This window comes from Muntiacus reevesi, chromosome 4, assembly GCF_963930625.1.
Source record: "Muntiacus reevesi chromosome 4, mMunRee1.1, whole genome shotgun sequence".
Lineage (NCBI taxonomy): Eukaryota > Metazoa > Chordata > Mammalia > Artiodactyla > Cervidae > Muntiacus > Muntiacus reevesi.
In genome coordinates this window covers 148,264,303-148,288,492 of record NC_089252.1, presented here as the reverse complement: position 1 = coordinate 148,288,492, position 24,190 = coordinate 148,264,303, and the positions used below count along the sequence as shown (strand labels likewise).

The 24,190-nt window shown below is 35.8% G+C and overlaps 1 protein-coding gene across 4 annotated transcripts in view; it reads right to left on the bottom strand.

The window, feature by feature from the left end:
* SENP1 (SUMO specific peptidase 1) overlaps positions 1 to 24,190 on the bottom strand; it is a 50,384-nt gene that overhangs the window by 11,231 nt on the left and 14,963 nt on the right. For all 4 annotated transcript variants that reach the window (XM_065934534.1, XM_065934535.1, XM_065934537.1 and 1 more), the window contains 8 exons: positions 20,949 to 21,120; positions 14,202 to 14,305; positions 13,833 to 14,119; positions 12,376 to 12,430; positions 7,952 to 7,990; positions 6,904 to 6,988; positions 6,527 to 6,682; positions 5,408 to 5,539 (listed from right to left, as the gene is read on the bottom strand). In XM_065934534.1, coding sequence (XP_065790606.1) covers positions 5,408 to 5,539; positions 6,527 to 6,682; positions 6,904 to 6,988; positions 7,952 to 7,990; positions 12,376 to 12,430; positions 13,833 to 14,119; positions 14,202 to 14,305; positions 20,949 to 21,120 — 1,030 coding nt within the window. The remainder of the gene's footprint in view (positions 1 to 5,407; positions 5,540 to 6,526; positions 6,683 to 6,903; positions 6,989 to 7,951; positions 7,991 to 12,375; positions 12,431 to 13,832; positions 14,120 to 14,201; positions 14,306 to 20,948; positions 21,121 to 24,190) is intronic.

The window sequence follows — 24,190 nt, the reverse complement described above, 5'->3', positions numbered from 1 at the left end:
AATGGCACCCCACTCCAGTACTCTTGCCTGGAAAATCCCACGGACGGAGGAGCCTGGTAGGCTGCAGTCCATGGGTCGCTAAGAGTCTAAGGCAGGACTGAACAACTTCACTTTCACTTTTCACTTTCATGCATTGGAGAAGGAAATGGCAACACACTCCAGTGTTCTTGCCTGGAGAATCCCAGGGACAGAGGAGCCTAGTGGGCTGCCATCTATGGGGTCGCAGAGTTGGACACGACTGAAGTGACTTAGCAGCTAGGATTTATGTCTGTAACTTATTGTAGTCCATCTTCACAAAACATTATGCAACTTCATACATTGTGCAGGAATCTTAGACAAGTACATACTTTCATTTTCCCCCTCTTTTGTGTTATGATTATCATATATTTTAACATGTTATAAACCCTACATTATTGTTTTCTTTTTTATTTGACCAGTTCATTGTCTTCCAGAGATAATAAAGGATGACAGCATTTCCACTGCTCTTCATTCCGTGTAGACTGACACTTTCAACTCAAATTTTTCCTCTGCCTAAAAAATATATCCTTTAATATTACTTAAAGAAGAAGTCTGCTGGTGATGAATTCTTCAGCATTTGCTTGCCTAAAAAAGTATAGCCTTATTTCTTCAAAGATATATTTGCTGGTATAGAATTTAGGTTTTCTTTTTCCTTCAGTATTTTAAAGATGCAGCTACACTGTCCTCTGGCCTACATGGTTTCTGACAGATCTTTGTTCCTCTGTATATAATATGTCTTTTCTGCTTTTTTCATTATTTTTCTCTTTATTAGTGGTCTTTAGCAATTTGAATACTATACATTTCAGTATGGTATTTCTCTTACTTGGGGTATGCTGAATTTCTTGAATCTGTCAGTATGCTTCCAAATCTGGAAAATCTTCCACCATTATTTATTTAAATGTTTTTTTCTGTTTAAACAGAATGTTTAACAATGTTAAACATTGTTTTCTGTACCACTTACACTCCATCTTCCCCTCTGGGACTTCAATTACATGCTTAGACTTGATACTGTCCCTGAGCTCACTAAGCTCCAGTCATCTTTTTTCAGCCTTTTTTCTATTTCACTTGGATGGTTTATACTGCTCTATTTTCAAGGTTACTAATTTTTCCTTCCACAGTATCTAAACTGTTAATCTCATTTCATGTATTTTTAACATCAGATACTGTATTTTTCACCTCTAGAAATTCAATTTGGATCTTTTTTTATATTCTCCATTTTTCTCTTCATAATGTCCACTTTCCTCTACTTACCTGAACATGTGGAATATTATTTACAGTATCTAATATCTTTGTTGGCTAATTTTAACATATTTTTCTTTTCTGGGTATTTCTATAGTGATTGTTTTTTTTCCTTTGTTATATTTTTCTTCTATTTCATGCCTGGGAATTTTTAATTAGATGCTAGACTTTGTGAATTTCAATGTTGTTGGGTTCTGTTGTTACCAGAATTTGTTGTATTCCTTTAAATATTGTTGGGTTTTGTTCTGTGATACAGTTAAGTTACTTGGATCAGTTCCAAGCTTTTAAGACTTGTATTTAAGTTTGTTACCATGGGTCCAGAGCAGCCTTTACTCTAGGGCCTGCCTTTCTGGCCCCACTCTTGACGCAATGCCCTTTTGAGGACTCACTATTCAATGCCCCACAACTCTTCTACTCCAGCTGCTTGGGACATAAACTATTCTTGGTACCTCTGTTAGCTCTCATGCTTGTTATGATTCCTTCTTTCTGGTGTTCTTTCCACAGCCACTGGTGGTTTCTTGCCATATATGTATAGATCAGCACTTAGCCAGATTCCAGGGAGGCCCTCTGCACATCTTTGGAGCTTTCTCTTTGTTCAGCAACTTCCCCACCAGTATTTATCTCACAAACCTTAGCTGCTTTGGCCTCAATGAAAAATGTCTCCTCTACTCAGCAAGACTGCCAGGCACGGCCAGGTTTTTACCAGCTCTCTCTCTTTAACACACCACCCCAGTAAGCTGTGGGAATCACAGGTTCATGCTTTTCATTTCCATCCTCTCAGGAATCACTGTTATCCAGTGTCTGAAAATTGCTGCTTCAAGTGTTTAATCTACTTTTCTATTTGAGAGAATAAATCTCATCTACTTTATTCTATCATGATCAGAAGATGTCAAATTTATTTGTATGCCTAAATAATTTTCACATATTTCTAAACTTATCTGATGCTTTATAAAACAACTACTAGGCCCTCTAAGAGCAGAATGAGCAGGCCATAAAGAGAAACACAAAGCCTGAAGTAGCCCTCATTTCAGGATCATTAACCTAAAATCTTAGAGTTGGATTCCATAAGTTATTCAACTCTATCTTCAGGAAATAATACACAATTTCTACTGTTTGTTATTTCAAGTGACATTTACTTAAAAATACTTCCGTTTGTTTCTTAATTGTGACTTTCAATCTACTTTTGCAACTAATTCCTCCTCTCTTTAACCCTGTCTTCCTTCCCTTAATTATTTTTATCACTAGTCACCAGACCTGGTATAGAAATCTCCATCTATATGTTCTCACCTTTCCAGTCTCATTTTGTAATTCTTTACAAGGCAGCCAGTTCCCACATTCCAATTTTGAGAAGCTTCATTTTCTTACAGTGAGGTACAATGTTAATCCTGTCATTAGTCCTTTAAATTTGTATAGAATTTAGCTATTCATTTATATATAAATCCATTCTTGCAAATATGTTGGAAAGCTTACTCCAAGAACAGGCACTGTGGCCTACTCTTCTTTTAGAAAAACAACCTGAGAAAGAGCAGCCTAATGGCTATTTGTACATATCTCAAATATAGGACTTCTTGATTTTATTTTCCTTATAAGATAAATCTGATCCCTTTTATTTCTAGGATCTTATATTCTTTGTCTATAAAATGTCAATCACCCTTCTTGGGAGAAAATTTTAATGAAGTCTATAAAACTGACATGAGAAACAAAAATAAAAGAAAGGCTACTAATGAAAATATCTATTTGAGGGAAGGAGAACAGGATTGAAGAGAGAGCAAATTATTTGCAAAATATGGAGGGTTCACAATTGAGAAACAATTAAGTATTTCAAAATGAGTATGAATACTTAAGGATATCTACTAATTCCCCTTCAGAATGTTATCAGTTTTTTAAGGACAGTAACTCTGAAAGTGTGAGAAGTATAGTACTTTGAAAATGATGCTTTTAAAAAGTTATTAAAGTACTTATTAAAACAGTTATCATCATCATGGACATGTGAAGTGGCACCTGCTTTCAAATTTAACATTATTCTCAAATGAACTGGCACCTGCTTTCAAAGTTAACATTATTCTCAACTCAGAAGACAAGGACTCCTTACAAAAGTTATGGGTAAATGTGGTAGAGATAAAGTAGACAAGGAATCTGTCCTTCCCCTTTTCTCTCCTAAATAATGTAATTTCCATTAACTCTGCTTGCTAAAAATCCTCTGATGGACCCAGGGAATGGAAAATATGTCCTGATGAATGTTGCCTCTGTAAGGGAGCTCACTGAGGTAACTACCACATTAATACAGCAAGAACTCAGCTCATGTCCTGCTCACTGCTGCCCCCTAGAAGTTTTTGGATAATTTACAACAAAGAAGCTGCAATCCAAATAGAATAACTGGGTCTTCCCCATTTAAAAGTAGCAGGTAAAAACTGGCAAGAGACCTCACACTAATATCTTCAAAGAAAAATACTTAATTGGTGGATACTTTTGACTGTTCTTGATTTTCATTTTGCTCTTTGATTTCGTGAGCTCTTTTTTTTCCTGCTATTTTGACCCAATGTTCTAATACCACTATTCTAGGCCACAAGAAGCAAGAGCTGTTTCCCGTAAAGCAAGATGGTATCTCAAACCATGCCTTCTTTACTATTCTTGGTCAAAGATATTATTCAAGGATTGATGAACTTCTGAAATTTTATCTTATAAACTCACCAAAGGCAAAGAGAATGGGCTAGTTCAACAAATCCCACAGAAAATCAACCTACTGGACATGACATATGGCTCTAAAATTCTCTGTATCTAATCCTGAAACAGGATCCAACTTAAGATTCTAAGGCAGTATGATATAACAGATAAGAACCAATGCTTGAGTCTGAATCCTGGCTTGCTATTACAAAGTCATGTAACTTTGCAAGTTTCTTAATCTTTTTATGTCCTATTTCTTCATCTATTAAATGGAGATGATAAAACTATAGCATCCATCTCCAAGAGCTGTGGTGACTATGGCATGAGCAGAACACATAAAACACTTAGATTACGTAAGGTAAATGTCCAACAGACGTTGGCCAAATACTAGTATTTGGAAGGTCATAAACATACAAGGCCAGGATACTGGTATCTAGGATATTTGGTTTTTGTTCAGTTGCTAAGTCAGGTCCGACTCTTTTGTGACCCCATGGACTGTTGCCTGCCAGTACATGGGATTTCCAAGGCAAGAATACTGGAATGGGTTGTCATTTTCTTCTCCAGGGGATCTTCCTGACCCAGGGATTGAACCCATATCTCCTGCATTAGCAGAAGGATTCTTAACTGCTGAGCCACTTGGGAAGCCCCCTAGAATATCTAGTGCGTACTATATTGAGTATCTAAAAAGTTTCCATAGCAATGAAACTTGAGTACACCCAAGATTTTAGGCAGGAATGCTCTTAGTAAGGAGGCAGGTACTTAGGGAAAAACCCCAACCCAGTTGTCTTCTTTTGCTGTGAAAATATCCTTGTGAAATAAAACAGGCTCCTATAGATTTAGGAATAGGAAAGATCAGTTTGAAGATTCCAATGCAACTAATCTACATAAAATAATTAGAACACTTGGGAGCTAAGACCCATAACACTTTTTAACTCAATACCTCAAATATTTAATAAAACTTCTTCAATGTCAGTTTAAAAAATATTATGTACAAATGTAGGCTATTTTAGAAAGCTTACCACTCATAACCTAAGGGACCTAAATACAGAGAAAGGGTAACAGAAATGGATTTCTATATGGAAATCCCAAAGTATTCCTTCATGTGCTGTAACATGGTCAGCTATTAAATACTTGCTTAACAAAAGATGTGAACTGCATGGCAAGTGGCTTAAAGAGAGTAAAAATACCAATGAATAAATGTCCTATCAGTATCTAAATTGTCAATACATAAAAAGGTAAATCAGCTTAATGTCAGTTCCCAGACATTAAGGTACATAAAAAAAAAAAAAATCACCTGAGATGTTTGTTTAAAATATGTATCTCTACCACACTGCTTCATACTTAGGCAGGAAAATGGAAAAAGCTATGACAGCTGATTCTGAAGCAGGTCATCAAGGACCACACTTTGAGAAACAGTGAAATAATGTCTTTAGACTGCACTTGATGTTCACTTTCTATTTGAATATAAAAACAAGTGTGAGATTACCTCATCATTGAGCCAGTTAAGGTGATTTAGAGTTTGAATATCTTTGCGTGTAATGGTCAAGCGGAATGCTTCACTCAGAACTTCATCCTGGTTCCCATTACGAAATACATTCTTTATTTCTTTCTCCATTTCCTAGGGAACCAAGAAGTGTCAGAGATTAGGTATACATGGCCTTGATCATACCAATTTCTCATCAAGCCCCATGCAATCCCCACACTTAAATCAACTACTCCTAACATTTTGGTTTCTATTCCTTCCAGTAATCTCCTGATTACTTCCTTCCATCCTAGCTCTTCCTCCCTTCTCTTTTTCAGCACATTTCAGACCCTTATTTCATATTATTTCTTGAGTCTGAAATAACTTTCTGCTATCAAATTTCCTAAGCCTATGAAAAGACCTAATTATATATCTTCAGTCTAATTTCCTGAGAAACAGAATCTTTCTCAAAGGTAATAAGGAAGTGATGTCTTTTAGACACATTTTCCCAGAAAAATTTGTGATTTTTTTAGTGTAAAAATGTAGAATTCAGCACAACTATAGTGTTAATAAATGTGTTATACTCACCAGCTATATGACAGGTCTTCAAAGACGAATGAATTAAGAAACAGATTATTTTTAAATGTATGCAGACTTTTATGTATTTTCCAAATTTTTATACTGAATTTTTATTACTTAAAAAAAAAGGTAAGGCTCAACTTACTATTTGATGTAAAAGTACTACACATATGTATTAAATAAAAATGCATAGAAACTGAAACAAATTTACTGAATGCTTTTTCACTGAAATCACCACAGGTCACCCATAATTCTTTCCTGAATTTTCAGTAATCTTTTAAAAACAAAGCCAATATTGTTATGCAATACAAATGAAAGCAGGAGTATGGAATACAATTTAAACACCAGGTGAATCTATTACTGTTTTTTGGCTGCACCACTCAGCGTTTGTGATCTTAATTCCCTGACCATGGATCGAACACCCTGCAGGTAGAAGCACTGAGTCTTAACCACTGGACTGCCAGGGGAGTCCCTGGTCTATCACTTTTATGTTTGAAATTTATCCAAAGAATTCTCTTGAAACACAACACTTGCCAGTGTAGGAATTTATACTATATAATTTACCTCTGTAATTTCAGGAAATTCGTCTTCACTGTCAGTCAATTTATGACCCTTTTTCCCTGTTTCTTGGGCAATCGTGACCGGGATCTCCTTTTCAAGAGGCACACGAAGATGCAGTTCTACTGAATCATGTACTGAATGTTCCTGTTCCTGCAGTCTCTGAAAGACAGACCTTCAAAATAAGTGGAGTACAGAAATCTACTGCTTGTCTACGTACACTGAGTAGGACTAGCTGGACAGACCAAGAACACAGCACAGCAAGGCTGTGCTACCATACTATCTTGCAATTCAACAGCTTTGATTCCAAATTCAGGTAACCTTCCAAAATTAGTTTCAACTTGGATATGCTATTCATTTGTATCTCAAAAAACCTTTTTTACCTGGTTTTGAAGTTGTAATGCCAGTGCTTTCTGCTCTTCAATCTGGCGCAATCTTTCCCGTGCTCGAGAATCATAAACACTAGTTCTACAAACAAAAAATGCAGACCACTCGCTTAGCATCAAGAACACTGCTGATGCACAATGAGCATTAAATATAAAACTCTCAGAGTAAAAGCCTAAAACCCTCATACTAACTTATCACTACACTTGCTTTAAGACGAAGTGAAACTACACGGTGTTACTAAAATTACCTTACTAGTTTTTTGAAACGATGAAAATTTAGTTTGTTGCTAAACATGAACAAGTGACTTTTGTGGATATTTGTAAATGTGTAGTCTTTTTTTTTTAAACCATGCTTCTAAAATTAAGGAGAAAGTGAAGCTTCATTCTGGAAATCCAAAAATGAGACTGAATCCCAAAGACGAAAATAATACAAAAATGTGGATTCCATTGCTGGTTGGGGAACTACGATCCCACATGCCCTGGGACAACTAGGTCCACATGTCACAGCTACTAAGCCCACTTGCTCTGGAGCCTCATGTCAAGGGTAGAGAGCGTTCATGCCACAATGAAAGATCCCATATGACATGACAAAGATCTTGCGTGCCATAACTTAGACTCAACACAGCCAAATAAATATTAAAAAAAAAAAAATCTACCAAACCAAGTGAGATAACCAAAGTGAGTGCCTGAAACTAGAAACTAAAATCTTCAGTGATTCTGCAAATTCCAGAAATAAATATTATCCAATAAATTAGTTTTATCAGTATGAAAATAAAGGTATTTATTTTCCTTTCTGTTTAATAGCTAACTGAAATATTTTTGCAATTCATTTTAGTTTCAACAATTGTTACAGATTTAATAAACCTGAGCATAGAAATGTCCCATCTCCAAAAAACTTCTGAAAGTCAGTAACTTAGAAGTTATTTTATAAATAAATAGGAAATTTTTACTGACTAAAAATAGGTAGCAAGATTGGCTAATTGATTTCTTCTAACTGAAAAGAAAGTGGTGAAGAGGCAAAATGATACTAAAAATAATTACTTACAATTCTTTGATCCACAGCTCTGCCTGGAAAAAAGCAGGACTATGGGCAGGAAAAGAAGAATGTGACAAATGAACAGGAGACTTAAAAGAATATCAAATATTTTCATCAAGAAAAACAATCATTTAAATACAAATGCTTTATAAGTATGGGATAAATAAAAGGACCTAAATTACATAAAACAATTCTAACTGGGAAGCAAAGGAAAACAAATGAGTCATTTGCATACATATAGCTAAAAAGATGACCCAATATTCAGCAGAGAAATTAAGTTCAGCATGCTCCTTACTTGCAAGAGAGACCAACATGATGTGAAAAATACAACATTTATCAAGGTAATATATTAAAACTAGAATGTTCCTCTTTCCAAATGGCTCAGATTGACATTTATTGATTCTTTAATAAAATATGGGTTGTTGGACTTCTTGTAGGTCTGTCTGAGTCAGAATACATTCAACCACATCACAGTAGATACTGAAAATCCCCATTCACAGCATAGTCCATATCAAATGGCTAATAAACCAATGAACCAATGTGGGTAATCAGCGATATGACTCCCTTCCAAAGATGAGAGACCAATTTTATTCCATGCAGCTCTTGCTGACAACCCAAGGGAATAATGCTAGCAGAGTCACAGGTATGCTATCTGTTCTAGAGCCTTTTTGCTCTTCTCAAACTTTCTTATCTCATTGCTCATCTCCCCTCTAACTGAAGGAGTTCTCACAGCACCAAATGAAAGGCAAGTGAGTACTTTTCCAAAGAAAACTTTTGGATATGCTGAACAAGTTAACAAGAGTGTCAAACTGAAAGTTAAGAGACCAGAATCTCTTAGAGCTGCCCCTGATTAGCTTTGTGATTTGAGCAAGTCACTTCCCTTTACATGGGCCTCAATTTCTGCGTTTGTAAATATGGAGAGAAGAGTCCCTTTCAGTTTTTAAACTTCTACAATCTGTCCTGTAAAAGCAAAAATAAGGGTTCAGAGGTAATCCTTTGCTCCTAAGCCTAACTTCTGAGAATCAGTATTCCCAGTAACCCTTAGTTTTGGGGTTTAGTGATAAAATGCTGTTCTACTACCTATTCACTGTCACTGAGGTCAATAAGAAGAGAACACAAAGAAGGCAGCCTATCTCCTTAATGCAGTGAACAACTGATGTAACAGCCAAGAAAGAAAGTCACAGAGATCAGTGGAAGCACTGTGAGAGACTAGTTAGTGTGTGATACTAAAAATAAATGAATGTGAGAGCACATCTATTGCACAATATGACTACATGACAAGAAGTCACCCAGAATTTCATGGTACTGGATCATGCTATTCAAATCTGCTACCCATGAAAGTGAAAAAAAAAAAAAAAGTCGCTCAGTCGTGTCTGACTCTTTGTGACTCCATGGACTACACAATCCGTGGAATTCTCCAGGTCAGAATACTGGAGTAGGTGACCTTTGCCTTTTCCAGGGGATCTTCTCAACCCAGGGACTGAACCCACGTCTCCTGCATTGCAGGCAGATTCTTTACCAGCTGAGCCACCAGGGGAGCCCAAGAATACTAGAGTGGGTAGCCATTCCGTTCTCCAGTGGATCTTGCCAACCCAGGAATAGAATCAGGGTCTCCTGCGTTGCAGGTAGATTCTTTACCAACTGAGCTATCAGGGAAGCCCAATGCTCCCCATATTAGAATATAAACTTGATGAGGATAGGAATTTTTGTCTTTTGTATTTACTACTGTATCCTCTGTACCAATAGTGCCTGACAGATAGCAGGCACTCAGTATGTGTTGAGTAAATAAATAATGTAAAGGACAAGCACTTCTCTTTAATGGATCAAGGTATCTATTGGCATAGGAAAGCAACACACAGAAGGAAAAGCAAAACCTCTTTGCTTTTCAGAGATTATATATTACTTCTTATATAACTGATGCAATAAGCACCTACTTAGTGCTTTATGTACAAAACTCTCTTTGGGTTATGTACAAACTCATATTGGCAAAGCCTTAACGATAATCCTCAAATTATTAAGCCTCAATATAATGTGTAGTAGGGATATATTACTTATACTGTACAGAAAAGGAAACTGAGTTCAAAAGAATAATTTGCCCTGGATGAGTCAGGATTAGAAACTGCTTCAGTCCAATTCCAAAGACTGTGTTCTATTATTGTAAAGTGTCTTCTAATAAAGCAAAGCATTAAGCCACAATAGAGATGATGAGTATTTGCACTACTCAGAGTATTTCAGGCTTTCTAGGAAATTTGTTACTTAACAAAGATTTATTTCCTAAGTACTTTTAGTGTCATGTGCTATTACTGAAAGCAGGTGGTAGTGCAAAGATATTAGTAACACAAGGTACAAAGACAGAAGTACTGGAGGAAAAGACTAATGATATCTGGAGAAGCCCAAGAAGTGTCTTGAGAAAAAAAACAATACCTGAGTCAGAGTTTAAAAAGCAAGATAAGAGTGTAACAAGTGGACAAGGAGAGAAAGCAAACTCCAGGCAGAAGGGGAAGGGGTTGGAATGTATAACACCACAAAGGCATAAAATGCATGGGCATATTCTGGGAAATAAGGGCAGATCTTCATTGCTGGAACTTAACTAAGAGGCAGTGGTGGATGATTAAGAATAAAGAGCCAATCAACCAAGCCTTCAGAGAGCAGGCTCCAACTTTGACAGACAGCATCATCCAATGGGCCTCACCCAAGACTACTTTTCATCCATCTCACTGTTCAGTCATCAGCAGAAGAAATTCTCCATAAAGGAAAGACAGATTCAGTAAAGAAAAACTGACAGCACTCATTATCTGAAATCAACTTTTTCCCAAGAAAGAACACCTATTTTTGTGCATACATGTAAAACACTTTTATAAGTGTTTTATCTATTAAGTTTACCTTCACAACAATTCAATAGTGTTAATACTGGCATTTTATTGATAAGGAAACTGAGGTTTAGAAGAGCAACTTGTTCAAAGTTACATGAAGCCTAGAAGAGGCAAGATCAGAACCCAGGTCTTAACTCAAAAAAAACACCCCAAAACTAAAGAATCTAAACTGTAAAGTCTCCTTGAGAAACTATACTAACTAGAGAATACTTTTTTTTTTTGAGAACACTTTAAATATCTAAAAGTTTAGAACATACTGGGAAATTGCAAAGATATAGGGGAATTGAGAAAGAAATCTTATTATCCCTAATCATCTCAATGAAAAATTGATACTATTATTATCCTAGCAACTGATTGCTAAGGCCCAATATAGCAGATATAGTAATCTAAGTATTAACAGTAACCTACTGGATTACAGAGGAAGAAATACTTGGTACCTCTCAGAGGGGTTAAATTTCATACAGAAGATCACATCTGAACTGAGACTTAAAAGATAAGAAAAAGACTACTGCCTGATAGACAAGTTGAAGGAGGAGAGGGGGAACATACCAGGCAGAAGAAACACTTCACATATTCATGTGAAAGTATGAAAATGCCTATCATCTTGTAAGTTAGCATATAACAAACACATGAAAGAATCCAGTATTTTGCACATGGCTCCTCCTCTCACCTCCACTGTCTCTCTCCTCAAATGTCAGCTTAGCAGAAACTCGCCATGACCATCTAGATAAATAGCACTCCCAATCCCCAGTTTATGTATTATCCTGTTTTATTTTTCTTCATAGTACTTATCACCACCAGGTATATGTATATTTGATTATTTGCTATTATTTGTCCCCCATCCCTCTCCTTTGTTGCTGTTTAGTCACTAAGTCATGGCCAACTCTTTGCAAGTCCACGGACTGCAGTGTGCCAGGCTTCCCTGTCCTTCACTATCTCCCAGAGTTATAGGTCAAATTCATGTCCACTGATAAGGTGATGCTATCCAACCATTTCATCCTCTGTCCCCCCCTTGTCTTCTTGCACTCAACCTTTTCCAGCATCAAGGTCTTTTCGGTACAATTAGGATGTAAATTTCTTCAGAGTAGGAACTTCATTTTGTTAACTGCTATTATTTCTAATGTCTGTACCAGTACCTGCACCCCTAGGCTATCAATAAATACTTGTTAAAGAAAAATGTATGACAGGAAGCAAGGCATGTGAAGGAAGAGTGCTGAATACTATACTAGGAGTTCGGGCTTGATTCCACATCTTATCAGCCACTCTTGAGGGGGTTTAATGAATGATTAGATAAGCACTTTAGAAAGTTCACTCAGTAGAATTGAAGATGGACTAACAAACAAGGCAAAGAATGGGTTAGAGAACATGGTGGAAAATGGCATGAAGAATAAATTGCAGGTTGGAGGAAAAAAGATCAATTAAGTAGTTATTGAAGTAATTCAAACAACACATAAGAGAGGTCTGAGTTGAGGCTGTTTTATATTACTTAACTCTTAGTGAAGAAATCATGATTAAAGAGAGGGAAAACAATGTTAAGAACGTCCTTTAACCAAAGTTTACCTGGGAGTTGGAATCTGGGAGTCTTTCACTTTGAGTAAAATCACAGAGTCTGATCCTAAACAAAAAACACAAGAGCCTATCATTAACAAAATTCCTCATGGCTGTACCTTCTAGATGTCTGCAGCTTAAGTTACCATACTTTGTTATATTCTATTTCCATAAAAACAACACAGCATAAGGATAAAGGCAAGATGGAAGAGAAAGACAGGCAGGTCCATTTTCACTGAGCCACAAATAGGGCTTAGTGAAGAGCCTGTCTCATAAATAAAGTAAAAAAAAAAAAAGTATATATGCCCTTTAGCATCTTCTCCTGGGCTGTGCTTGTTCCCTGTACTTTTTCCTTCTATTCCTGAGAAATAAGAACGTGCCAAGATTTCACAAAAGTCTTTAGTTCATGAACCAGTATGAGACTGAACAAGGTGCAAGAGGGAAGGGGAAGGAGAAAGGGAAGAGGGGGAAGGCAGAAAGAAAGAAAGCAACAGCTATGTGAGAAGCAGCAGAGTCCAAACAGTACAATATTCTAGCATTTATTTTCTATTGATAAAGGTAGGAATCATGTCTTTCTAAATCACTATGATTAGAATCTCATTTAGAATATTTAATGGGATAAGGAAGTAACTAAACCATTCAGTACTGTATGTTTGTTCCAGTTTAGCTGTATTTAAGCATCTGACATAAAATAAATGCTTCTGAAATTAAAGGCTTTTAATAATAGTTCTCAGTAAATCACTTCACAAAGTTTTTGTGAATTTGTGTAGCCATATAATGATGACACCAACAATTTTTATCCCCAAGTGAGACTTTTAAGAAAGTGAGGAATAGATTAAAACACTTGTTTTAAGTTATATACCTAAATATATACCATAAATACACACATAATACATACCTAAGGAGGGGGAAACTAAGCAAACAAACAAAAAACTATCATAGCAAAATCTTTAATTAACTGAAATTCCAAGAGACTAAATATTTTGGTTAGCTGAAAGTTAGACAGAAAATTCTGTTTTCAAAACTTACTGACAACCATTCCAAAATGCATAAACCTACCACACAGGTTTTGTAAGTACTGCTTATTTAAGAACTTTTACTTCAATTCTTAATTGATATTTCAAAACTCCTAGAACTTCAGAGTACTTAATTTTCATTGTAAAGTACTAGAAACAGAGAAAGTACTAAAGTAAGTGGGCTTAATATACTCTGACACAAGACTGTTGAGGAAGTTAAACTTTTAAATATTATATGAAATCATTTGCCTCTCCATGTAAGAAAAAAGTAAGCTACTTATATGTTTTATTTACTCATGGCATGGCTAACTAAATTAAATGTATTTAAGGTATCTTGTATCTTAATTAAGTTACATGTGTATTACTACCTTGCCTATAATTTATACAATTCTCATAGATCCAATAAACCGTTAATTGGTTATTGAAACTATAGCTATACAATTCCATTTTTACCTTCAGATTCTGTATTTGAAGCTGGTAAGTTATCTGGCTGATGTGAAAGAGAGTGGTCATGTTCGGGCTGATGCACAGGATCAGAATCTTTGGATCCAAATGTACCAGCATCTGGGGTGTAAGACGATAAGGAAAACACACTGTGGGACAATTGTTCCTGGGCAGTTAAAATGCTGGCAGATCCAGATGAAGAAGTATCAGAGCCAATGATCTGAGTTGCACAAGAGTTTCCATTTTTAAACAATGGGTCTTTCAAAGTATTCTTACTGGAACTAAGACATCGAGACCTAGCAAGAAAAGAAAACAATTTCAACATCCAACAACAAAATGCAGAATAAAATTCATTTGAAATATGTTTCTGTGACTCACAGGTGTAAAGGAAAATGTGTGGTGGGTTTGGCTATACAGAACTGCTTCCCTGTGACCATCTGCAGCAGCTGTCTGTAAATCTCTCGTTCTTCCTCTTTAACTGTCTTTAAAAGAAGAAAAAAAATCTTAAATACATTGAATGAGGCAATGTTTCTCTAAATAATATCTAGACTCCCAGAGCTCTCTTAAAGCTCTGGCAGTGTCCTGACAATAATTAAGAATTATGGTTCATTAATAATATTCTACAAAATCATAAAGCACATATAAGAGAAGTGAGTGAAGCAAATATTCGATAGTATATTTTGGAAAACTATGGGGCATATATGTAAACAGCAGCACACAGAAACTGTAGGATATGAAACTAGAAGGCCATTTTCGCATCACTGATTGTCCCAGAAATAAAACATTAAAAAAAAAATGAGGACCTCTAAGCATGACTCCAACAAAGTCCTTGACTCCTGACACCTGTTAGAAAACTCACAGGGAAGTGACCGAACAGTCAAGAGCAGCGCTGCTTCATAGTCTACCCAATTTTTCAGAGTGTAAATATTTTCCAGAGACGGTTTTCATTGGCAACTTTTATTTACTCTTTTTTTTCCATGAAGTTCCAATACTGAATTTAGGGAAAAGCATATATTCCACAGCATAGTTCACTTACCGACCTAAACACCTACTACGCTCCAGTCACTAGAGATGCTGCACTGAATAAAATAGCCTGTGCCTTGGGAGGTTACATTAAAGTTGAAGGACTGACAAACAAAAAAGTAGTATGAAGAAAATTGAAGAGAAGAGAAAGTGATGGAGGAAGAACAGCAAGAACAGATAAGACTTCTCTAAAAAGGTGATATTTCCACAGAAACCTAAATCAAAGGAATAAATCAGTCATAGAAATTTATAAAGAGTAGTCCACGTACTGGCAGAACAAATGCAAAGGGCCTCAGACAGGAATATGCTTGTGTTCAAGGAATAGTAAGGTCAGTGTGAATCAGGAGAACAACAGTGAGAAATGAGGCCATTTAGCAGAGAACCAGTTTATATGAGAACTTGTAACTGTAATCATGTACCTACTCTGCACAGATCCCCTGAAGTAATGGGCTGCATTCATTAAATAACATGCCCCAGGATTTAAAAAAATCTTATATACAGTTTAATACAACCATCAATCTTCACAAAATAATCTTACACTTCGTGCCAGTGCTAGCAACATCCTACACTGTGACATTTCAATAGGCACATAAGCATTTCATTCAATTACAAAAGTTTGTTACAAGCACAGTGAATAAAGCAATGATCCAGGCAAAGGTAAAGAGACACTAAATTTTTTCTTCTTCAATCCATTTTTGGTACATAGTAAATTTCAGTTACATTGTCAGTATAATGTTACCGATCTAACAAGATACACCTTGCACTGAACAACTTGACTACCCCTTATAAGAGTTATCCTTAAATCTGAATAGTTGAGTGATCACAAAAGAAAGAAGTAGTTGAGCATTTGGTGGGAAAATAGAACCAAGAGAAGGAACAAATTTGTAATGCTCTCTATGAAGAAAATAAACACCATTATCTTACTCCTTAGACCTTAATATATTCAAGATGATGGTAGTCCTCTTTTTTTTTTTAGTGTTTGTGAAGAGACTGTCTTTATATTTTTATAATTAAAAATCATAATTAAAATAAATGCTTCTTTATCCGACTCCTTGCAACCCCATGGACTGTAGCCTGCCAGGCTCCTCTGTCCATGGAATTCTCCAAGCCAGAATACTGGAATGGATAGCTGTTCCCTTCTCCAGGATCTTCCCAACCCAGGGATCAAACCCAGGTCTCCCGCATTGCAGGAGGATTCTTTACCATCTGAGCCACCAGGGAAGCCCTTATTAAAACATAAATTTGCTATTATGAAAATTCTTCAAGTACATAATTGAAAGAAAGAAGCATCATTACAGATTATCAGGGTGTAAGAGAGATCTTTGTCAACTAACTCAACTGTGATCTATATACAAGAAAGCTGTGCTATCTGGCACTTTATGACTAAAATTCTGAATATGCCTCAATATAAATCTTGACGCCACTTTCCCACTATACCACATAACCTAATCCGCAACACTATGGGGTTAACAATATGTTGTTTTCAAGGGTGGTAAAATGGAGGGAGGGAAGGGAAATCAGAAGTAGAGAACTACACCTGAATCATGGATATTAACTCAATCATTTTAGTTCACTTCCACTGTCCCAACAAACTACATCTTAAAAAGCTCTGACTGTATTATCTTACTACAGGAAGAAAAGTAAAGCAGATGCATTGGTGTAAGAGGCTACTCTGCATATGAAGGGAAGGCAAAGAATTATCCCCATCACTTAAAAGACCTCAAGAGAACACCAAGAATAGATGAGATAGAAAGGATCTTTGTGGTACCCTAAATACTACAAACAAAAGGGGAAAAGTAGGGGGAGGAATAAATCAGCTTGAGACTAATATATATGTACTACAATTACAAGACATACAACAAGCAAGGACCTACTGTACAGCACAGAGAACGCTACTCAATATTCTGTGATAACCTATATGAGAAAAAAATCTGAAAAAAGAATAAATATATGTATAACTGAATCACTTTGCTGTACACCTGAAACTAACACAATATTGTAAATCACAATTACTTCAATACAAATTTTTAAAAAAGAATTAAACCATAGAAAGTTAGAAACATTTCCCTCCTCCCTCCTATCACATAAAAAATGTTTTCTTGGAATACATTTTTATACTTATAAATAAAACATGAAGAACCAACGTGCCATTAAGTGACTCATCTAATGCAAATTATAACAAATCTAGATTAATTCAACACAAAGTTGACTGTTAAGAATAATTTAACACACGCAAAATTCCCCAACCAATCATTTTCTTCAATAAATATATCTTCAAAGAAAAGCTTCTGCCTGAGTCTGAACAACCTCACAGTCATTAGACAACAAAAAAAATGAACAGAAATAAATGCCTAATACTCCAAATTATCTGAGATCTCTTCAAGCCCCATACTTTCAGTTTAAACTGATTATGGTTTAACAGACACTTGCCCCTTAGAAGAAAAGCTATGACAAACCTAAACAACATATTAAAAAAAAAGTTCTCTACTTCAAACAATTATCTGAGATCTCTTCAAGCCCCATACTTTCAGTTTAAACTTATTTATGATTTAACAGATGCTTGCTCCTTGGAAGAAAAGCTATGACAAACCTAAACAGTGCATTAAAAAGCAAAGACATTACTTTGGCAACAATGGTCCATAGAGTCAAAACTATGTTTTTTCCTGTAGTTATGTCCGGATATGAGAGCTGGACCATAAAGAAGGCTGAATGCCAAAGAACTGATGCTTTGGAATAGTGGTGCTGGAGAAGACTCTTGAGATTCCCTTGGACAGCAAGGAGATCAAACCAGTCAATCCTACAGGAAATCTGGCCTGAATATTCACTGGAACGCCTAATGCTGAAGCACCAATACTTGGCTGCCTGATGTGAGGAGCTGACTCATTAGAAAGACCCTGATTCCGGGAAAAATTTAGGGCAAGAGGAGAAGGAGGCAACAGAGGATGAGATGGATGGCATCACTGACTCAACGGACATGAGTCTGAGCAAACTCAAGGAGGTAGTGATGGACAGAGAAGCCTGATGTCCTGCAGTTCATGGGGTTGCAAAGAGTTGGACACAACTTAGCGAGTGAACAATATTACTTGCTAAACCGTTTTCTATTGAGTGAGCAAATTAAGAAATTAAGAGGAAAGGAAGCTATAATTGGGTAAAATGTTAGAGCAAAGGAAGTTGGCTAATGTTATGTTATAAATCTAATACATGACCAAAGAAAGTTTAATAAATTTAATTAGTAAAGTATGTTTTTCTTAAGAAAAAAAACAAAACAAAAAGAATGAACCCACCAGTGTCATCTGTAAGGCAGCCCAACATCTTAAAATGCTGCTTAACATGTAGCACAGAAGCATGTCTGGAAGCAACATATAACTGAAAAGAAGCTACCTGTGTTATTGCCATTTAACATTTCTATTTTTTTTTTTTTTAGTATTTTTTCTTTCCCAAACAGAAACTCACATCCTCTGTAACAGTACTAAGAGAACATTCTGTGATCATGGAAATGTTCCTAATCTGCACTATCCAATATGGTAGCCACTAGCCATGTATGGCTAATGAGTACCTGAAATGTGGCTAATGTGACTGAGAAACTACATTTTTATTTTATTTAAATTAACTTAAACAGCACACATGGCTAGAGGTTACTATTAATTAGATAATATTGTTCTTTAATGTTGCCCTTGAATAAGCCATCAGCCAAGTGGTAGTACAGCCACCACATGCATATTTCCAAATTCCTCTTCCTTGTGTATTATCTTCAAATCCCTGTTGTAAGATTGAACAGTACAGTGGTGACATGTTCATTCTATAGATGGCTTCATATTCCTGAAGATGTCAGACAACTCCAGACATAAGAGTATACACAATTCTCCTTCTTTAAACATAAGCAACAGTACCTCCCTTGGAGATCCCAATATTTCCATGGAAAATAACTTTTCCTCCAGTTTATAAGTTTACAGCAAGGAGATCCAACCAGTTCATCTTAAAGGAAATAAGTCCTGAATATTCACTGGAAGGACTGATGCTGAAGCTGATGATCCAATACTTTGGCCACCTGATGTGAAAAACTGACTCATTTGAAAAGACCCTGATGCTGGGAAAGATTGAAGGAAGGAGGAAAAGGAGATGACAGAGGATGAGATGGTTGGATGGCATCACGACTCAATGAACGAGTTTGAGTAGGCTCTGGGAGTTGGTGATGGACAGAGAAGCCTGGTGTGCTGCAGTCCGTGGGGTCAGAGAGAAGGACATGACTGAGTGACTGAACTGAACTGATAAGCTCCCATCAATAATCTTACTTCAGTGGGAAAAAAGTAATATTTTAATCTGTATTATCTGTAACACCTAAGACTAAACATCTAAATAATCTGTTGAGAGTTTCATTTAATTAAGTTTGGTCCAATATTTTATCTTATTCATATAATACAGACTACTTCCTATTTCTATACTACAAGTACCTTGCTTTTCACAGCAGAGAATAGGCCTAAAAACAACTGAGGTAAAATTTTCTGCAACTTTTATTCCATAGGACAGGTTCAAGCCTTGGCATCTTCTTGACACCGTAGAAGGAAAGAGAAATCAGCCTCCCATCCTCCATTGACCCAGCCTGTGGCCTGGAGGATAAACTGGAAGGATGAAAGTATTTGGTCAGCCCAAGTCCTCAGGTTGGAAGCGAAGGTGAAAGGAGAGGAGGGGCTGAGTTGTCCCAAATACTGGTTCCTAGTGGGTGATGGCGTGGGCTTACAATGCACACAGTGTGAAGGATACTCCAGCCGCCACGGGGGGTGAGGAGGGGTCTGGGAGGCCTGCGTCCCGCTGCCATACTGTCACTCTTTCCCCACAAGTCTCTCCGTATCTGCAGACTGCCTAGGCTCTAGCAGAAGTGCAACGCCTACAACTCCAGTAATTTAAAAAAAAGTATATATGCAGTAACTGATGGTACTAAATTCAATGTTACAAATGGTACAGTGAAAAAGAAATAGCTGTTGCTCAGCTATCACCAAAGGCAACTGTTGCCAGTTTTGTCTATCCTTCTCCCTGGTGATGCACTAGTTTTGTCACCCTCTGTGAATACTGTAGATTCAATACAAATTTAAAACCAAAAAACATACAGCATTTTTAACTAACCATGTCACAAATAATCAAGTTTTGCCACTTAAGAGATCTTTACCACCAAATTACATAACTGTTTAGCATATAACACTGTATTCTTGACTTTAGGCTCTGGAAGCTCTTAATGGGCAGGAACCACATCACCATGTTGTGTACCAGAAATCACACCACACTGGACTCATGCAGAACTGAGTTGCAGGCTGACCGTTTTTTAGTTGTGTGACTTCCGACCTTTACTTTCCAACCTTCTAAAATGGGGTTATTACCTCATCTCTACCTATTTCACAGATTAAAAGAATTCAAAACAGTAATATATGTGGAAAGCACACTAGAAAATCTAATGCTATCTAAGTGTGAGGCCATTATTATTCATTTGTATCTCCACAGCAAAGAGTTCAAAGCTGACTAGATGCATAATATTTAATTGAACAGGTATAAGTACATTTCCTTACTGTATAAATTATATTTACAGAAATGATTTTTTCCTTTAGGTTTACTGAATGACTATAACAACACAGTGTCAACACATCTTTTTTGTGAAGAAAGTTTATGATCTCAAAGATTTTACTCATAATGAAAAGATGTAAATTGTTTAAGTGTCTTCTTGATTTTTGTTTTATATTGAGGAAAGGTTATCCTGGTAAGAAGGGCAGACAGGTATTTTATCAAATCCAGCAAGGTTAACAGTTTTGCTACATGAAGCTAGAGTTTTACAAAGGGTCCAAAAGAGAAAAGAGATAGTCTGATGTACGAGAAGCCACTCAGATAATACTGAGGATTAAGTCTGCTATCCAACAGGAACAGAAGATGGTAAGAAAAATACTGCTAAATTATCTCCTTAATCTTTTTAGAAAAGATGACAGCACTCAAAGAGTAATCAAGAAAAAAAAACACACAGTAACGGTTAAGTAAATGCAATGGTTAATAAACATCTAAGTCAGAGGGAACAAATAGCTGAAGGTAGGGCAAGTTTAACTTTTAGCAGCTTTTCCTTACCTCTTCTGCTGTGCTAATATGTCGTCTCTGAGTTTTCTTGGGGCTCAAAAGATTTCGACGACATGAACCACTCCAAGATGGACTTGAAACAGGTTTAATAGGAAAAGATTTTTCATATGCAGACACGTGGCAGTGATGGTTTGACTTTCCTGTAAAATTGTTTGATAATCCACTAAAAAAAAAAAAGTTTGTAAGAAAAGACATGAAACTCTAAGCAAGTGATTATTTCCACTTTCAAGAAATAATAGAAACAAAAAATTAACAGGTAGAATGACAGATGCACCTTGTGAGGGAAATACACAGGAAATGATACATGAGTTGCTGTCTCAAGTTCTGCCATTTATGAAGTCTTAAACTGCCAAACTATATAATTATCAAACACCTAAAATTTTCTTAGTTTCGCCATCTATGACAGGAAGCACGCTGGATTAGACTTCTTCAGAAAATCTGGGTTCAAGGCACGTTAGTATGCACACATTTTCTCTTTATTCCCTGCAGGCCCTCTTCCAGCCTTTTGGAGGAAAATATTTTCAGATTATATATGCAAAGATGAATAAAGCTGAAGCTCAAATGAGTTTTTCAATTGAATTTTAAAGTTTCCTAAAAGGCCAACAGAGGGCTCCCATCTATCACTAAAAACAACCAGAAGGCTTATTATGAGGCTGCATCACTGTGACTTCTGGCCTCTCTGCTTACCTCTTTGGAGGAGTTGTTTCTTAGTGCCATATCTGCTTCAAATAATGCAGAAAACTGACAATAAAAATATTTTTGTGGACTCAAAACCCAGTTTTATCTCTAAGGTTAGGTTAATAATTTATAGTTATTTCCTATGTGTTCATCTACTATCACCCAGCATAGCTACTTGCACTCATATAATTTTCTTCCTGCTGAGGATGAATAATGTACATAGCTAACTAAGCTGAATTTATTGAAATGAACTTTTTAAATCAATACATGTGGTCTGAATCCAAATGAAATCAGATTAGGTCTAAAGAAAATAAAAATGTACATATACTCTAACTCTTTCAAACTCTGATGATTTCTATCCTTGATGGAGTGGGGAAAGGAGAAAGAACTTAGAAACTCAGGAACAAGATTCTTTTCTTAGGATGGGGCAGCCAGGAAAAGATGGCAAGGACAATACAGTTTGCTTGGTAAGGATATAATGGATTCCCCACAGTGTCTTTTGTATTTATTCTTCCTAGAGTGTGTGTGTGTGTGTGTTTGAACGCAAAGATTCTTTTACCTAAAGAAACAGTATGAGGGCATCCTGCAATGCCAGAAAGCAAGGGAGCTACCAACAACCGAGGTTGAATCACACACAGATGGAAGTGTGAAGGAGCTCCCACTGGCCAACGTTGTGAGAATGTAAGCATTAGAAGAATAACGATTGCCATGGATTGAATTCATCTGAATTGATCTGAACCACATGAAGTGGCTAAACTTTGAAAACTGGTAACAGAAAAGAAAGATATTATCACATACTCTGCCTTCCCAGAGGGTAACCAAACAGCCCTAACTAATGACAAAAAAAGCTCTCCCTTATAGCAGAGTGCCAATTAATTAGTACAAAAGAAATGATAAAATCAGAAAAATACTATTTCATTAACTCTAATAAAATTATTATCAGGTCAAAGGGGGTCAAAAGGTACAAACTTTCAGTGACAAAATAAGTAAGTCGTGGGGATGTAATATACAGCATGGTGACTGTAGTTAATAATACCATATTTTGAAAGTGATTAATAGAGTAGATCTTTCTGTATGATGATGGGTGTTAACTTATTGTGGTGATTATTTCATAATATATACAAATATTGCATCATTATGCTGCACACCTGACACTAATACAATGTCATTATATCAATTATAACTCAATTAAAAAATTATCAGATAAGGACTATCATTTAATATTAATAACCCTTAGGTTGATTTGAAACTGGTCATTCATAAAATGCCAAAGTAACATCATTTAGGTGACATTTTAATCAAAGGGGGGAAGAAAACCTAACAACTCAGGACCAGTTTTATCACTCTAATCCAGAGGTCAACCCAGCATCACTAACAATATGGTTGTAGGTTTTTTAATGTGATGTAACACAGTATCAGCTTTTATTCAAGCAAAAAATCTAGTTTATAAAATACATGCAGGAGAAAGGACAAAATAATGATACTATGAGGAAACAAGCTGTCAAATCCAAAAGGTAAAAATTATGCAGAAAAACATGTCATAAAAAAGGGGTGTTATTCTGTAGTAGAAAAGCTTTTGGTATACATATATATATATATATATACATATATAAATATACACACACAGCATGCATAATATGCATATTTTAGAAGATTTATGAGTTTTTGCCTAGCTAAAAGAATTTATGATATTTTGATTCCGTAATTGTTTGACTTAGAATGAACAGAATGCTAGATTTCTAACTTACAGTCTGAAAACTTTGATATAGTTCCATGTATGTTGGGATCTAATATTACTGCTGAAAGTCTAGAAAATTTATTATCTTAGTGATTTTTTAAAAAATGTGAATGAGGCTTGAAACTTCTAATCCAATTCTGATAATATAAAAAAATGCTATGTTGTAAAAAAAAAAACAATAAATTAACAAATGATAAGAGTATTATTAATTACAGATTTTGTTCAAATTTCACAAAATGTTATGCTAGTGTCCACTATTTGCTTTCATAGTCTTATTCAAGACTCTACGTTGTATTCAACTGCATTGAGCAACATCAGCTGCATGCAATAAATTCTGGTAAATTCTCTTTTCATTTTTATGCTATCACAAAATATTTTCTAATTTTCCTTGTTATGGCTTCTTAGATATACTCATCATTAAAAAATGGGCATTTAATTTCCAAATACATGGGATTTTGTTTAAAGTATCTTTAATACTAATTCCTCATTTTGATACTAATTTCCCATTTAAGTGCTTTCTTCTCTGCAATCACCCTCTAACTTTATTGAGGCTTTCAACGGCTAAATTGAAGAACTCTCTTGGTAAATGTCACATTGTACCTGAAAATATGTGGGTTATTTTCAAATATCTTTTGATATTGATTTCTAACATAATTCCATAGTGATACGAGAACAGACTCTATATGACTTCAACACTTTTAGACCATGAAACTTTTGCACCTAATCTTATGTCCCTGGATACATATATATATATATATAATATATATATATATATATGTATACAGTGTCTCCTAGTTTATAGTCTATGGGAACTCGA